The 18,102-nt window shown below is 42.8% G+C and overlaps 1 protein-coding gene across 3 annotated transcripts in view; it reads left to right on the top strand.

Annotated features, from left to right (window-relative positions):
- Window positions 1–17,836, top strand: part of LOC122793591 (Golgi integral membrane protein 4-like) — a 1,583,571-nt gene extending 1,565,735 nt beyond the window's left edge. For all 3 annotated transcript variants that reach the window (XM_044061762.1, XM_044061761.1, XM_044061760.1), the window contains one exon: window positions 16,659–17,836. In XM_044061762.1, the coding sequence (XP_043917697.1) occupies window positions 16,659–16,775 (117 nt within the window). In that variant the 3' untranslated portion in view covers window positions 16,776–17,836. The remainder of the gene's footprint in view (window positions 1–16,658) is intronic.
- Window positions 17,837–18,102: the final 266 nt, after the last annotated feature.

The following is an 18,102-nucleotide window of genomic DNA, read 5'->3' as shown; positions in this document are numbered from 1 at the left end:
ACAGACAGCCTAAATAGAACCAATGCTATGTAATGCTCTCTCAGTCATATGCTGTTCCCACTATCTTCCTATACAATACTGATATTTTCCATTCCCTCTTACATATCACTTGAACTCTTTACAGACCTATACAATACTAAAATAGCCCCTCCTACATAATTGTATAACTTTCTTCATTTGCATATCTTGAATTCTTTGCAAACCTTTCTTTACTGAAATGTAATAACACTAAACCACTTTACAATAATATTTCCCTTCTGCAGTGTCAATCCATGTAATTCTGCAAGATTTTACAGCTGGAACAACTGTATATACCTGTCTTGGAATTATGTTTGTTATGTATATACTTGTCTTGAAATTATTTCTGATGTTTCATAAGAAATCTTACTATTGTTTTTTTCAGAACTGTCTGAAATTCACTTGTTAGTATAAATGTAGTGTGGTGGAGATTTTCTCCCCGGGCCTCTGCTGAAAGTGGGCCCTCCAGTCGGACTTTCCTGGTCAAAAAAGATAAATGAATAATTAATAGTGTTAACAAAAAGAAAAGGCTCATGTAGCGTGAAAGGTCCTGAAAAATAGTCCACAACTCCAAATAGATGCTTAACAGCTCCATTAAAAACTTGAATAACCACGGTGAAAATTGAACCAGCTGTATTTAATCCAAAAACACCATGCAAAGAAGAAGTGGTTAAGCGCTTTCGCCCTAAGATGGGGCTTCATCAGAACCAGTCAAAAATTAACATTAGGTTAAATGTATTAATAAATAGATTGTGTGACTTTACCAAATAACTGAAAAGTCTGTGTGAAAAAATCTATGTATAAACCTTTCTAAAAGGTAAACCAATCACAAATAAAATGTTAAGAAGACCTTCATTTGAAAACACATTCCATACAAAAAATGTTGAACATGAAGCAGTAACAAAACTATGTTCATTAAATAAAATACATTTATAATTAAACAATACCAGTTCTCTTAAATCTAAAAAAGAGCTTAATGTAGTTGCTGCTAAGTAAAATAACAAACTATAACAAGTAAAAAGTATTTGATAAAATATGAAAAAACATTTTATAACTTGTTGACTCTGAGTTTTAAAACAGGCAAAATAGACTTGTTTGTTAATACCTGGATAAACTAAAGCATTTAACTTGAGTTGACAAAACAACTCTCTACTTTCGACCTGAGTTCCCAAGGGCCCCATTGTTCGTTTTGGGGACAGCTTCTAGGATACTAAACTTAAATTTATCAAAGTCAGGACAGGTAAGGTAATGTTTGTATAGGGAATTGTTAATGTTGTGCTTAAGTATATTGTTGTCAAAGTTGTCTCTCCGTCTTACAAATGTAAAAACAGAAACAAAGCATAAGCCTATGTATATCACCACTTTAGTGTGACAATTACCATCTCCCATTTTAAGTTTAGAATGAAAAAAGGTTATCTAAGGTGATAAATTCCTGTTGTAACATGTAAGGGCATTGACTACAAACCCCACATTTAATTGACACATTAAAGGGGTGTGATGTACATTGCTTTATGCTCTAATTGGTCCTGTTTTTACACTGGAGAGAGAACTCCACAAGAGAATTTATGAACATTGTTAAAATATAACTTAAATGGTTTTGATTGTACTGTATGTACAGGAGCATTTCTCCCTGGGCTTCTGCTGCAAAGGGGCCTTTGTGCCCAGCTGTATTTTCTCAGTCAATAAATGTAAAATAAATAAGTAAATATCCCTATTCAGAGACAAGATAAAGCTGCATCGAGGAGCACCTCATTACCATGGCTCTGAAGTCAAACACTGCCGTGTTAGACTTGATCATGCTAATGTTCTTCCTAGCTGCCCATACATTGTGTTAGCAAAGAGCTCTTCCCTCTACAAGCACAGACACACACACAAAGGTACACATCCACAAACAAGCCCTCCTCCCACACTTGCTCTCACTCACCAAAAAACACACACAGACACTTTGCATCACCTATCTAAACCCGATAGTATAACTGCCTAGACAAAAAGAGAGAGACAAACAAATTCACATGGTTCTGCTGTACTTTCCTGCATCATAATACTCCCGTAGGAGTGAACACCGCCTTTAACGACATTCACTTTTTCCTCCCAGAGTGAATTTGACTCAGCTGAGCAAATCAGAAGCCATTGATGGTTCCAGAAGATAGCACATGGCACATTAACATCAGTCACTTCCTAGCCTGTGGCTTCCTCGGTGATATCAATCTTTTGTGTTAAGGCACTCTGTGAGGGAAGAACGTCAGGGATAGAATAATTTGTGAATCACTGAGGCTTCCACATTGTAGTAAGCTTTTCTATTCTCCCTTTACAGTGTTTCTTATTTTTTTTCCTCCTCACAGCTTACCATCAACTGCCACTAGGGCCTCTTCTCATTCAGCATGCCTACTGGGCAGTTTTTTTCCTCCCTAAGAGTTATTTGGACTCATGATTTAGGCTATTGAGGTGAATGAGGATAATGGCATATTGTTGTACTGCTGCTAAGGAGTACTTTTGCCTTAAGCCCTAGATTCCCTTCACCCATGTATGTCTTTTCACATCTAGTGGTGTATATGCACTGGGGACATGCTAGACTGTCTTTCAGTCTTCAAGGTGACTCAGTCAATGTCTCCACTATAGAACACATCCTGTGTGTACCCCAAGCTTCCACTGGGAATGAAATACAAGGTGCATTCAGGTACCTGCCATCCATTCTCCAGGATAGATGCACCCATCATTTCCCAGTATTTATTATTTGTAATTTGTTTTGCCAAAGGGGGACATTTGTATTCTTTCATAAGTTTCAAGGTTATTGAGCTGAGTAAAAAAAAAGAGGTTGTAGTGGGTATACAAACCAGTTTGTCTTTCTGTGGTTACACAGTGATATTCTCTTATTATTTCTTAGGTGTATGATCCTCGGATTTTTTTTTAGTTGACTGTAACATTGATATATTTTGCAAAGCAAGTAATTATAGATAGGGCATATGTGAATTTTGGAATGCTCATTAATAGCAGTAGCTGGTGCTCTGTCTATTATAAGAAAATGCACTATTTGTAAGAAATTGTATGTTGTAACAATACCATTTCAATTTCATACAGTGCATGTTTCTGAAATGAAAATTTCTGATCTCTCTTTCAAACACAAACACAGACACACATTCATTTCCTGGGAAGGCTAAGTTATAATATTCTCCAGTACTACAGCATTCTGTGATGACCCAAGGCAGTAAACTGCCACCACAACAGGCTGTGGACCTCCCAGTTGCTGTTTCACTTATGTTAATAAGCCAGGTAATTCTAAACACAGATGATAGTGTATCATAGAGCAGTCTAGACAATTAGAGGTGGATGCCACCAACTTGATGTAATTTAGTAATAAATACCCTCATCAGTTGATAAATAAATAAATGGATGACCATCCAGAAGCTTTTTAAAAGTGAATAAATAACACTTAAGAAATAATTAAACAGAACAGTTAGTAGTTGAACATCTAGAGATATTAAACTGCACAAGGAAAGATAAAATAATCCTCTTGAGTAAACAGATTACAGAAAAGGAAAATAAAATCCACAACAAACAACATCTGTGCCACATTCAACCCCAGGACCCTGGTCAAGTGCGGGAACAAACTTTTTCTAAAGGGTATGGTCCAAGGGGGTCTGTTTGCCCAGTCCCCGGCCAAGCCTGGACCCTCCAATCTTAAGAGGAAGGTTCCCTCTTTCCCTGGGTCTTCTAAAAAGGGCAGCTGTCGGATCCCAGCTCCTCTGATCCGACAACAGCTTTGTCTCAGTCGGATCCGATTTCCTGAGATTCAAGATCCCACAACTCCCCCTCCGGATCCAGGTCTTCCCCTCCAAGACCCTCAGATCTGAGGTCATGGGAATCTGCTTCTGGATCCAAGGCCTCCATATCAAGACCTTCAGATCCGGCTCCCTCGGATCTGAGCCATGTGGGATCCAAGCTTTTGGATCTTCCTTTGCCTTTGGATCTGAGGCAGTCAGATCCGGGATCAGCGTTGGATCCCACAATTATTATAGAGGACTCCCCATCGGGTTCTGGCTTGGGACAGTCCTATTCTACTTCCAGACACAGGAGCTAATCTTCATACAGGCAGGGGAGGTCCTTGGGGTCCAGACATCCATCTCCAGCTAGGTCATCTGTCTCATCTAGGTTCTCCAGAAGCTTGCCCCCCCACCGATATGGACAGGATGATGAGGTCCTTTCTCAAGGTTCAGATTGATTTGGGACTTCTTGTGTCCCCTGGCCAGGAGTCCATCTCGTACCCCTTTGCTGGCTTCTTCTCATCCGATTCACATGGTTTCAGATTTTCAGGCCCTGGGATGCAACAAGAAGGAGATGCGGGTCCCTAGAGGCCATTATGTCTCTGCCCTTTCAGAGTCTCTGACTCCCTTTGCTCAGCCTTCCCCCAGCCAGACGGAGTCCTGGGCCTGACCTGGAGTCCTTGGGTGGTCTCCAAACCTGTTTTTGTTTTTCAGACCAGTCCCTTCCCCTTGGTACTTTGGCCCTTGACAGGTCAGGGCCAGTACTGTCCAAAGGCCGGGAGGTGCTGGCATGCTGTGGTCCCTCTTCTCTGGCAGGCTTGCCTGCCGAGAGTGCAGATGGAGCATCATCCAGCCCTTCAGCTTTCTGGATTCTAGAGAGGACTTTTTCCTCCACTAGAGTAAGGTGTCTCCCAAGCTGTCTATACTCACTTACCTGGCTAATTCCTTGATGAGGCTGATTGCTAATGCTGCAGATGTTGCTTCTCGAGTAGGCAGTACAGACAGTACTATTTGGCATCATGCCTGGCTGTGCCTTTGCAGACTCCTTTAAGGCATCCTTCAACACCATCTTTGATGGTTATACCCTCTTTGGCCCTGTGGTACACTCATCCACAGTGAGCAGGAAGGCAAGAGCTTGTCAGCTGTAAGAATCAAGTTTTATACCCCTCAGCGCTCCTCCAAGACACGAGGGTCCAGGTCTTCCTTTCAAGATGCCCAGGATGAGCCCTCTTCTAGAGGTCAGGGGAGAGGGTTCAACGGCAGATGCCACCCAAGAGGCAGAGAGGGTCCACAAAATCAGGGCTCCAATGAACCTTTCTCTGAGAAGCCCCCCTAGCGCTCCTGAGGTGCTGCCCAACTGTCCTGCCCTGGAGGCAGTCGGGGGTCATTTATCACTGCACCCTTTGGCCTGGGCAAATATTACAAAAGATCGCTGGGTGCTCACCATTATTTCCAGGGGCTGTTTTATTCCCTTTCCTCAGTCTTCCCCTCCTTTCACAAAATACCTCCCTGATGCGCTACCCCATCAGAGGGAGCTAGCTCAGAAAGAAGTGCTCATACTTCTTCAGAAGAGAGCCATCCAAGAGCCCCCCCCCCCCCCCAGGACAACAAGAGTCCGGAACTTACTGTCACCAAAGAAGAGTGGGGGCCTGCATCCAATTCTTGACCTCAGCATGCTAAACCTCTCTCTCAAGAAGTCCAGGTTCTGGATGTTCACTGTCCAGTCTGTAGTGCCTTTTTTGCACAAGGATGATTGGATGTGCTCTGTGGATCTACTGGACGCATACTATCATATAAAAATAAAACAGGTGCTCCAGGAGACCTCTCCACTTTCATGTAGGGGCCAATCATTACCAGTTTTGGATGCTGCCCTTTGGTCTCACCACAGCCCCCTGGGTGTTCACGTGAATGGCAGTGGTTGCAGCTCAACTAAGACTGCAGGGATTCCAGGTGTTTCCTTACCTCGATGATTGGCTCCTCACAGCTCCCACCAAGCATCGACTGGCCGCAGCCACTCAGTTCATGCTTCAACTGTTCGACCAGTTAGGGGTTAAAATTAATTTCCCCAAATCAAACCTGATTCCATCACAAAATTTGGAGTTGATTGGGATTCAGCTGGACATTGTGTCAGAGATTGCAGCTCTCCCTTTCCAATGTGTACATCTAATCAGAACTCGTGTCCAGTGCCTTCCAGATCTGACTCATCCTCAGTACCGCCTTATTCTCAGAGACTTAGGATCTATGATGGCAACAATCTATCCGGTGTCATTAGCCAGATTCTACATGAGAGTTCTGCAGAGGACTCTAGAAGTCCAGTGGTCTTCCCACTCTCATCCGATGACGGCCTCAATACATCTCATTCCAGTATGCAGGCATCATCTCCTTTGGTGGGTTCAGTCTCCTGACCTCCTAGCAGGCAGACCATTCTCTCTTCCTCCCCTCAATGGCACCATGACCTCAAATTCATCTCTGTTGGGGGGCATTACCAGGGAAGGACAGTCCAAGGCACATGGTCTTCTACAGAGACCAAACTACACATAAATTTACCAGAGGTGAGAGCAGTACTCCTCACATTGCAAGCCTTTCAGGACTGCCTCCTCCTGGGTACTATTGCAGTTCACACAGACAATATGGCTGTTGTGTGGGTATATCATCAAGCAAGGGGCCACATGCTCTTATCTGCTTTGTCACAAGGCCTTGAGGGTGTGGGAATGGGCAATGTTCTTGGGGCGCTTTCTCCTTGCAATGCACATTTCCAGCGAGTCCAAAGTTTTGGCGGACAGACTCAGCAGTGTATTCCTGAGGCCTCACAAGTGATCCCTGAATCTTTCGGTGGTGAGAGAGATTTTCCTTCACTGGTATCGGCCAAGCTGTGATCTGTTCGCTTCCCCCCAATCAGAAATGCAGCTGATATTTTGCCCTGATTCCCCCTCTCGGGAAGTCCCCCAGGAATGCTCTTGCTCACGATTGGCCTCCAGGTCTCCTTTATGCCTATCCTCCCATACCTCTCATTCCAAAAGTGCTTCAGAAAGATCGATGCCTCAAGGCCACCTTGATCCTCATGACCCCCTTTTTGTCTCTGCAAGTGTGGTTTCCCCTCATACGGTCTTATTTGAAGTACCTCCCTTGGGTACTAGATCCGCTTCTGGAACTGATTTCTCATCCTTCCCAGCTTCTGACCCCCAACCTTCAGACTCTTCATGTGATGGCATGGTTTGTCCACTTTCCATAATCCTGAATCAGTCCAGGCTTGCTTCTCACATCAGGAACATTATTCTGGCCTCTCAGAAGATATCCACCAGAAAGGTATATGCAAGTAAGTGGAAAAGGTTTTCCATTTGGGCCAGACAGTGAAATCTGGGCCCCTTCTCAGCTGCCTCCCAGACATTTTACTGTTCTTGTCTTCGCATTTTCAAGAAGGGGCTAGCTTTTCTGTCAAAGTGCATTTGGCACTTACCTACTTGCATTTGCGAGAAACCTTTTTTTCTGTCTCCTCTGTAAAGCATTTTTGAATTGTATTTTTCTGCTCAAGCTCTTTCTGTCAAAACCACCTTACATGGTGTTTCATGAAGACAGAGTGGCTCTTTGAACCAATCCTTCCTTTGTGCCTAAGATAGCCAAGGAAGCGAATATACATCAGTCAGTTCAGTTGCCCATTTTCTTCCCTAACTTTTCTAATGAGGGGAATATTTGCTGTATATGCTTGATGTTTGCAGACAGTTATGGTTCTGCTTGGATAGAACATAGAGTTTCCACAGATCTGACCAACTGTTTGGCATTTTCTCTTAACAGACGGGGTCAGGCAGTCTTTAAGGTTACTATTTCTCATTGGATCACAAAGTGTATTTCCTTTGCCTATTCGTCTAAAGGCTTGTCCTTACCAGGTCCAGTCAGAGCTCATTCCACTAGATCAATGGCTACGTCAGCTGCCTATCTGGCCTGTCATTTTGTAGATGAGATTTGTGCAGCAGCCACCTAGTGTACTCCTCACATGTTTTTTAATCATTATAAGCTTGACATTGTCTCCAGGAACAGGGCTCCCTTTGACTCCACAGTTCTTTGGCATGTCCTTCCGTAAGGCCACCTAGGATTTAGGGTAGCTGGGGACACTGAACTAAGAGTGAGAAATAGTGACATGGATAACAACAGATAAGATAAAGAGTTGTACTTTCCATAACTTGGCATCTGTGTTATCCTGTGTCACTATTCATCACTATTACTCCCTCCTTCTCCTGTCCTGTGGGACCTAGAGGAAGTGGAGATGTCCTATCTGGTGGTCAAGGTCTTCCTTTAGCTGCTTTCTAGCTTTAGAGAAAACTCTATCTGAGGGATTAGAGGGCAGCACGGGATCATGGGAGTAGGAGGAGCTGAAGCCTAGAAACTGTCTGCAAAGTTGCTGGCTTAGATTTGATGTCGGATCCTACAACCCAAGATTGATGAATAGTGACATAGGATAACACAGATGCCAAGTTATGGTAAGTACATAACTCTTTTTTTTTTTTTTTAGCTATTCATAACTAAAAGAATTACTACTTCATATTAAGGTAAACTCTCTGAATTCATAGGCAGAGGTAAGACTGCAGAGAACAAAACTCCCAGGTGTGCATTTTGCATGTTCCAGGGTAGCCATGTCTTCCTGACTATTCTTTTTTTTCTATCTCCATTATTAGCTATTTAGTGTATATCTTTTCATGCAAGCCACAGATGCAGCTAATCGTTATGTCACAGTTACATGCTAATAAGTTTGCTTTTCCTGGCTTTGGATAGATGTTTCCTTAAAGGAATGGTTTAATTATTCTTTTATAGCCTAGGAAAAGTCACATATCTTGTAAATGCACCAGAATAAATTACACCTTGTTTCCCAGACATTTAACTTCCCATCTTTACATGTTGTAACCTTTATCAGAAGGAAGTTACAACTTCAGTTACAAACTCAATGTACGTTTTAATACATTTCACAGAAAAAAAGAAGATGGTAAAAGGTTCTCCGATATTTTCATATGACTGAAAAGCACACATTTTGCAGATTGTGACCTTTTTAGTTTATCTGCTGCATGTCTTGTTAAGGTTAATTGTAGGTCCCATATTTATGTTCTGACTTCAGACACAATTGAGCAGCTTATTTGTTCTCAAACATAACAGATGCTATCAGACTGTAATGACAAGAAGACACACAGGATGGTTAAAGGGTATTGAGGATGTTCATCGTGTTACACTGCTGCAGTCATCACACTTGGGTTATCCTGCCATCAGGCGGTCCCGCAGTCTGCCAGAGTTCCAAAGTCTTGGTCCGGCGTCGGTTGCTGTCGCTTCTTCCCTGACGTCAGTGCGCCAGGGGTATATAAGAGGCATCCGACACCATTTTCTTCAGTCTTTCTTGCCGCGAGGTGCCCGAAACAGAAGCAGTTCGCAAGTGTCGGTCGGCTGACTCCTGAGATTTTCAAATCGAATTTCAGACCAAAGTCTTCAATAAAGCTAAGTACCCCATTGGGAACCTTTTCTTGCCTCAGTCCGATGTCAGAAAAAGTTAACAATTGCATTTCTTGTGGGAAGCAAATACCTCATAAGGACTTTCATTCTTATTGTATTCCTTGCCTAGGCCCAGACCACGACGTCACAGGTTGTCGGTTCTATTAAACGTCGGTTTGATTTTGCCTGACATTATTTTGGTAGGAAATTTGATTATACCATGCCGTCGGAGCAACCGACGACCGGAATGCATAAAAAACGCAAAGATAAGGACAGGCAGCCGAGACCCAAACCAGAATCCGAGGCCTCTGCTAGGCCAGTCGCAGGTTCTCTGGTTTTCAGTGAGGTGCAGCGCAGCCCCTGACTACCGCTGATTTAGAACCCCAAGCGGCATCCGATTCCCAAGCTGAGATTGCTAGGCCTCCACAACCTTTACCTTTAGGCCCTTCCAACTCCATGGCTGAAGGAGATTCCGGTGCAGTTGAAACGCCTTCAGTTGCAGAAGGTGTCTTCAGACTGACTACACTCACTATTAAATCCTATGCAAAGCTGAAAACCCCTTTAAAAACAAAGAAGACTGTACAGCAGTCTCCAGAACAAGGCCCCATGCCTAAGAAACAGATGCTTAAGATGGCTGAAGATTTAATTACCCTAATCAGGGGTTCCCATCCCCCTCCTGATAAAAGGCCAAGACAGGAGGAGGACTACGCTTCCTCTGACCAGGTTTCAATTTCCTCAGATTCTTCTGAGGAGCAGGAATATTCTTTTCCCCCTTATGAAGACTCTGATGCTGAAGAGTCTACCCCTTCAGCCTCTCCCCCAGAAGACTACTCTTTTGGGGAAACTTTACATACCATGAGGGAACATTTCCACTGGGAAGGCCAGGATTACTCTGATTCTAAGAAAAGCCTTTACTACCCCAGCACAGACCACTTGCTATTCCACCCGTGTTAGACATTGTGGATGATGTTTATTCAGAATCCAGCCTTAACCCAGATTCACTACCTCCTGCACCAGCCAAACCAGACAGATACTACAGAGTCCCTGACTCACACAAATTCCTATATAAAAGCCCTGTTGCTGACCCAGAAACCATTTCCCAGGGTCCCAAAGGGGTTAAGGCCTCTATTGCTAAAATTTCTGTACCCTCTGAAAGGGATTCTAGAGCACTAGACAGATGGGGAAAGAAAGTATATACCTCAGCTACTCTAGCTATGAGGGCCTTAAATTGCCAGTTTCACATGCTGAAATATCAACAATATTTGATGTCTCAATTAAAACAAAAAATGATCACACATACAGAACAGCCTGATTACAAGGAAACGCAAGATTTGTTGCATGCAGCTGAACAAGTGGGAAAACATACTTTGCAATGTGGATTTGATTCATTGGAAGCTTCTTGTAGAGCAGCAGTGACAGGGTCTGTCATACGTAGGCATGCTTGGTTAAAAGAACAAACTTTACCTGATCATGTTAAAGCAAATTTATTGGATGCACCTTTACAGCAGGATGTTTTATTTGGTGTAAAAGCAGAAGAGGTTTTAAAGAAAATGGAGGATAAGGCAAAATCTATGCAGACGGTCAAGGATTTTTTACAGGTTCAACCCCCTCGTTTCAGCAGAAATTGGCCAACCAAAAACTGGTCCTTTCCAGCTTCTTCCAGACCACAGAGGGGCAAATACAGATGCCCAAGGGGCAGAGGTCAGTCACAAGGCTCTTACCAGCCTTGATAATGGGGTGCCACAACCCAAAAAGGAGGAGAAGACAAACACAATGACTTACCCCTTAGACTGCCAAGCAAATCCCTCTTGACAGCTCCCTTGGGAGGAAAACTAGCACTTTTTGCAGACAACTGGATACAACAGCCCAGATGGCTTATCTCACGCCAGACAAGCAAGGACAACTGACTCAATACTTCAAAATGATGCAAACAAAGACCCAACTCCCTGCAAGAAAAATTCTGCAGGCCTTGGGATTCATGGCATCTTGCATACTACTAATACCATTTGCAAAACTGCATATGAGGAAATTACAATGGTACCCGAAAAGCATATGGACTCAACACAGCCACAGCTTGGAAGCAATAATTCCACTCATTCCCTGCCTTCAACAGGAGTTTCTATGGTGGGCTCAGGCATGTCACCTCAACAAAGGTCAGCCTTTTACCTTACCCACAGCCAGGCAAACTATAACAACAGATGCATCGGATTATGCCTGGGGAGCACACATGGCAGGACAGTGTATTCAGGGCAAATGGTCTGCAGATCAAAGGCATCTACATATCAATCAAAAAGAGATGCTAGCTGTACAAAATGCCCCAACAGCTTTCAAGGACCTCCTACACCCAGGACAACTCCTAATAAAGACGGACAACACCACAGTGATCTGGTACATAAACAAGCAAGGGGGCACACATTCCTACCCCCTATGCAGGCAAGCAATGACTTTGTGGAACACAGCACTGACCTACCAAGTTCAACTACAAGCACAATTCCTGCCAGGAAAGAAAAACACATTGGTAGACGATCTAAGCAGAAACATCATAGATCCTCACGAGTGGAAATTAGATCCACAAGTATTCGCAATGATAACTCAAAAATGGGGGAGCCCAGACATAGATCTATTTGCTTCCCCCCAAAACTACCAACTACGGAAATTCTGCACAAGGACATACCACACACTAACTTGGAAAGTGGACGCCCTCTCATTCAGTTGGAAAACATTGACAGTGTATGCCTTTCCTCCACTGCCTCTTCTGGCAAAGGTGCTGCTGAAAGCCGGATTAGAGAGGCCACAAATGATACTCATTGCTCCAGACTGGCCACGCCAACACTGATATCCAATACTAAGGAACATGACTCAAGGCCTGCCATGGATTTTACCTCCAATTCCTCACCTGCCCACTCAGCAAAACATTCAGATTCTACACAGCCAGCTCAAGACTTTAAATCTGTCTGCATGGCAAATTACCTAAACAACCAGTCAACACTTCTCTCTAAAGCTGTGATGGATGTCATTCTGGAGGCCAGGAGGCCCAGCACCAGGAAAGCCTATTCAGACAAATGGAAAAGATTCTGCGCCTGGAACAGGCTAAAGGCCAAAATCCCCTTGTCCCAAATATTCCTCAGATTCTTCAATATTTAACTGAGATGTTGCACAAAGGACTTTCCTTTTCATCTATTAAGATCCATGCCTCAGATATTTCAGCTCAATACAACATGGATCCTCCTATATTTTCACATCCATTACTAAGACAGTTCCTCAGAGGAGCTAAGAACATAAGACTGCCTGGAGAGCACCAACACCAACTTGGGATCTCAATTTTGTTTTGGAAAAACTTACACTACCGCCCTTTGAACCAGCTTTTACAGCTGATCTACAGTTTCTATCATGGAAAACTGCCCTGCTGCTAGCAATAACTTCAGCACGAAGAGTCTCAGAGCTACAGGCGCTAATGGCAGTGGAGCCTTTCATCATTTTTCATCAGGACAGAGTCGCTTTACGAACTAACCCTTCCTTTATGCCAAAGGTGGTATTCAGTGTGGCCCTAAACCAAACCATTCATTTGCCCACCTTTTATCAAAACCCCCAGAACAAAGGGGAAAGGCTCCTACACTCTTTTGACATTCACAGGCAATTACATTACTACTTGGATAAAACTAAGGCTTTCAGAAAATCTGACCAGCTCTTTGTATCCTGTGCTGCAGGATCACAAGGAAAGGCGGTCTCAAAACAGACCATTTCAAAATGGATAGGACATTGTATCCGTTTCTGCTACACACACCATGGGAAACCTGTACCTGGTAACATTAGGCCCCATTCCACCAGGGCTACAGCAACATCAACAGCCTTCCTCAGAGGGGTACCAACCAAGGATATTTTGGAGGCTGCAACTTGGAGTTCAGTGCACACCTTCACCAAACACTATCACTTACCTCTATACTCTAAAACCAGAGCTGGCTTTGCCACTGCAGTTCTGCAGGGCCTACTAGCCCCTCCAAACCCTGTTTAGTTCCACCACCCATCCTTAGCTTTGGGATTCAACCCAAGTGTGATGACTGCAGCAGTGTAACACGATGAACATAGTACAGTTTTGTACCTACCATAAATGTAGATGTTCGAGTGTTCACACTGCTGCAGTCCAGGTTACCCTCCCTCCATCCCCTCTGACCTAGCTGAACTTTTCTATACCTTTTCTATCCTGTACAACCTTTGTGGTGTATTTGCTTGTAACTGAAGGTATTCCTTTTATTCCATTTACATGTTTTATTAGCAATATGTATTGCCTACCTACTTGGGGGCACCTGACATCTGGGGCAAGAATAACTGAAGAAAATGGCATCGGATGCCTCTTATATACCCCTGGCACACTGACGTCAGGGAAGAAGCGACAGCAACCGACGCCGGACCAAGACTTTGGAACTCTGGCCGACTGTGGGACCGCCTGACGGCAGGATAACCCAAGTGTGATGACTGCAGCAGTGTGAGCACTCCAACATCTACATTTATGGTAGGTACAAAACTGTACTTTCTGAGGAACCATGGGAAAAAATTAGTATAAGGGACAGCTGGCTCTAAAAACAATTAGACATAGGGGCTCGTGGTACTAAGTTTACAGCAGAAAAGGTCTGTGCAATAAAAATACTGTGGTGTGTTGCCCATGTGTTAGCTTATGGCAAATAGCATGCACTGCTCATCTCTCCTATTTTGCATTTTATTCTGTGTCTCTATGTCTAGAACATTGTTTCTTTAATAAAGAAAGCAAGATGATCCATCTGGATGCCTTTTCTGAAAACTGATGCAAGTCTGAAGAACTGACCACATAGAAAGTGACAGAGGTGATTCAGGGATTACTGAATAATTAGTTTCAGATGTGGAGGGAACTTAGCTTAGATATAGGGAGGCAAGCAAGGGGTATAGAGTAATTTATATACCTTAGACTGTAGGATGTAAGTAAAATCTGCAGTTTTGTGGATGGCACCAAACTGTATTGAAAAGTTGACTTATATGGTAACAGAGAAGAGTATTGCAAGAAGAACCTGTATGGGTAGCCAAAATCTTTCTTAAAAAAAAAAAGTCAGAGTTTTGTTCACTTTGCCACATGATGTAATTTTTGATCTGTGTTTAACTTGAAGGAAGCAGTTATTAGAAATAAGTCTACATTAGCAGTGGGATGGTGGCTTAATGGTTAAGGTGTTTGCCTTACAAACACAAGATGCAGGGTTTGAGTCTCACAAGGCATAATTGGCTAGGCTTAAAATGGCTCGCAAGGGCAGTTAGCTTAGTACGAACCTACATAGCCTATATAACATGGTCCATACCAGTTTGGTGGTAGCCATCTGTAGGCTTTGTTTTCACACACATAATACATGTGCTTTAAAGCATAGTAAGAGTGCCAACCTTGCTGTTCCAGAAGCAACACAAAGAAAATACCATTTAAGGGTGGGATGTTGGCATAATGGTTAAGGTGTTTACCTTACAAACACAAGGTCCAGGGTTTGATTCTCAGATGGGATAAATGGCTAGGCTTAAAATGGCCCACAAAGGTAGTTAGCTTAGTACTAACCTATGAAGAGAAGATGCTCATAATAAACACCAAAACATTTTTGAAACCTGAAGGGTTGTTGTGTGAGGGAATGTTTTTTATAGGATGTGTTTTTTTCCAGCATAGTAGAGAATTTAAAACATCATGAGGTAAATGCTGAGAGACAAGACAGCAGTGTTAACATCAAGGGTTATGGCCCTTACTTGCCAGCAAGGCAACCCATATTTTGTTACAGGGACTTGTTGACCTGATGGGGAGGGGAGTATGGGAGTGAGTGGCAGTATCCTCTTGCCCATTCTAGCAGAAGTAGGTGGTTATTCCCCTTCTGGCTGTGTGCCAGTACAAGTGGAGGCTTGCATGAAAGTCACTGACTGGCAGATATAGACTTAATCCCAAGCCAGTGATGGTAACCCCCTACAGACTTGTGGGTGAATGCATACATCAGGTGGAGGGTATTGGATTCCCCATGATGCTGCAGTGCATGCATTTCCACCAAGGGGAAGGGGTAAGGTAGGGAGAGAGAGATGCCATCTGCACCTATAACAACATGATGCAGGTCACTGATTAATGGGAGTGTCTGCTTGCAAAGCTTAGATGGATAGGTCTCCTTCCAGGATTAGGGTCTAGGGGATAAGACAGACTCACAGAACATTTGGAAGAGGTCACTGTTGCTCATAGCTGAATTAGATGGAGAAGTCTGCCTCAGACATTTTAGTGAGGGTTACACCTGTCACATTAGGACATGGCAGGAGATGTATATATCCATAGCTAATAAATGAAACAGGAGTTTGAGAGGGGATGCATCAGAGAACTCTTTTGGCTGCCTGGAAAATGGCCTTCTCTAAACAGCTCTTGCCCTGCGCCTAGTGTTTTCTAGGTAGGAGAACAAATGGGCATGTCAAACTGGGGGAGTCTAGAAAGGCTGACAAGCATGAGAGCAAAAACCACCTAGAAAAATATACTGAAACAAAATCAGAAATAAGATTAGGTAGGACAAGAATGAATATGAAGATGAGGCAGAAGAAGTGGAAACTCCCTTGGACCCTCACTGTTAGGCATATTTCATAAAATACAGTAACTTTTAATATATTTATGTTTTGTCTGGCCTACCCTTGACCATTTAACCCTGCTCCCATGAACATGCATTCTCATCTAACCCTGCTCCCTTGGCTGCCCCATAGTCCCCCTTTATTCCCCGTGAGTGAGAGATATACAGATCATGCATTTCCCTGGACAGGAGTCTAACAACCCAGTGGTGGGAGCTATCATCCACCTGCTAGGGATCTGGATTTTCTGTTTAAATCCTAGTAACCCCTGTGCATACGCAAGGCATTCAAAATGTTGGTATGTAGTCGGTCTCAATGTATATACATACTTCTGTTTGCACATTATGGACAGCACCTGCATGTGATCCTAAGTTTTCAAGGATACCACCATGGAAGTGTGCCCAGGCACATTCTCTCCCTTCCCACTGAAGAGGGGCTACCAGGCTAAACTTCATCCCTGCCTTCCTCGGATATGCCAGTGATAACAGGCACCTGAGTCACAGTCGGGACTTTGTTCCTCTACACTAACAGTGCTGATGCAGTAGGTTTTATTTGTTGCCAGTTATCTGTGGATGGTCTGTCATACAGGACAACATCTAGGTTTAAAACATTCATTGCAGTTACATGCTGTTGAGTACTTTTTCAGTTTTCCATAAACATATGAAGATAGATACATACCTGCTGATTGGATTAACACAGTTGAAAGGTAAAGCAGTCTAAGTGGTTTTTAACTTCAGATCATACAGATTCACGATAGTCATTTAGCGGACAGCATGTATTTTTGGCTTTGTTCATGCTATTTTTTGTTTTGCTTCCTAGGAGGATCATGGAGGAGAGGTAGATGACAATGAAGACCCTGAAGTAGCCCAGGATGAACTGAACAGAGGACATGTTGATGTGGCAGGGGCAGGTGGCAATAAAGAGGAAGACTACTGACTTTGAAGCTGATGAAAAGAATAGAGGAGACAAACCCTGAGGACAATGTGCTTATAGACTTGTACATATGAAAACAGCAGGGTATGCCCCATTGAATAACAGTGATTAATCCTGCAGACTGTTTCACAACAAATTAAATTCTGATGATTGTGTGCTGCCTTTGCTTTTATTTACTTCTTCTCAAAGTCTTCTGCACACATCCTGGTATTTCTTCCTGCAGCAGTTGTTCCATGAAGCAACATGCTGCACTGCTGTCATTTGAAGTTTACTTTTGTTTTAGTAAGCATAAATGTCTTTTTAATTTAGTTTTGAAATATGCAGTTCTATGTGGACTTTCCTTTTGTTCTGAGGCTGCTATCTCATTACATTATATGTAGTGGTCCTGCTTGTTCACAAACCAAGAAGATTAAGTTTGACTCTGTATGTATGTGATTTTTAAGGCATCAGATTCATGTTGGCATCCGCTTTTGACAGGGTCTGCAGAATCAAACAGCAATTGCACAGTGGACAAAGATCGCTATAGGAGTGCCTTATAAACTGCAGAATACATCACTTCCCTTACACCCATCTTTGTGATTTTGCTACATTGAACAGAGAAATGGCAATGACATTCCATGCTGACAGTACAGTTTACAGGTAAAAGAACTACAGTCAACCTGTGACCCAACCTGGTGTCCTCTCAGACTGCAGCACAAAGCCATTGCAATAATTAATCCAATGCTTGTTTGAAATGAAACAGAACTGTATTTTGTTTTTAAAATTCTGTTTTTAATTATATTTTGATCAGTTTTAATAATCATGGTTGACTGTTTCTGGAAGAAACCGAGTCTTGAATCTTCTGTTCATGTTGCTGCTAATATAGTCACTGGTATGAAATTCAAGGCCAAAATCCCATTTGAAATTGTAAATGGACAAAGTTGTGCAATGAATGTTAACCATTCCTCCCACAACAAGCATTTGAATATAGGTTCCAGTAATTATTTGGCGATTTTTGCATGAGTGTGACTCTAATATTTACAGGGACACATTAAAATTGCTGCTGAAGGGTAATTGGAAAGAAATCACATCCGTGTAATCTAATTGCTTCCATTGTAAGTACAGCGTCAAGTCATAGAAAGTAAGGAAATACTGTAGCATGTATTTTGGAAGAAAGAGATTTTGTTACTTTAATTAATACCATGGGTTGCAGAGAAATGTTTTACAAAAGTCATGTAATGTTTGATTTTTTTCTCACCATTAAGTGAAAAAAAAAAGTCAGATCTTTGATAGCCATGCTATTCAGTAGGTCAGTGTACAGCTTTCAAACTTGTTAATGGGCTATATTAGA

This window comes from Protopterus annectens, chromosome 2.part0 (genome assembly GCF_019279795.1).
Source record: "Protopterus annectens isolate FY-2018-M chromosome 2.part0, PAN1.0, whole genome shotgun sequence".
Lineage (NCBI taxonomy): Eukaryota > Metazoa > Chordata > Ceratodontiformes > Protopteridae > Protopterus > Protopterus annectens.
The sequence above is the reverse complement of the archived record's forward strand: the minus strand, read 5'-3'. Positions and strand labels throughout refer to the sequence as shown.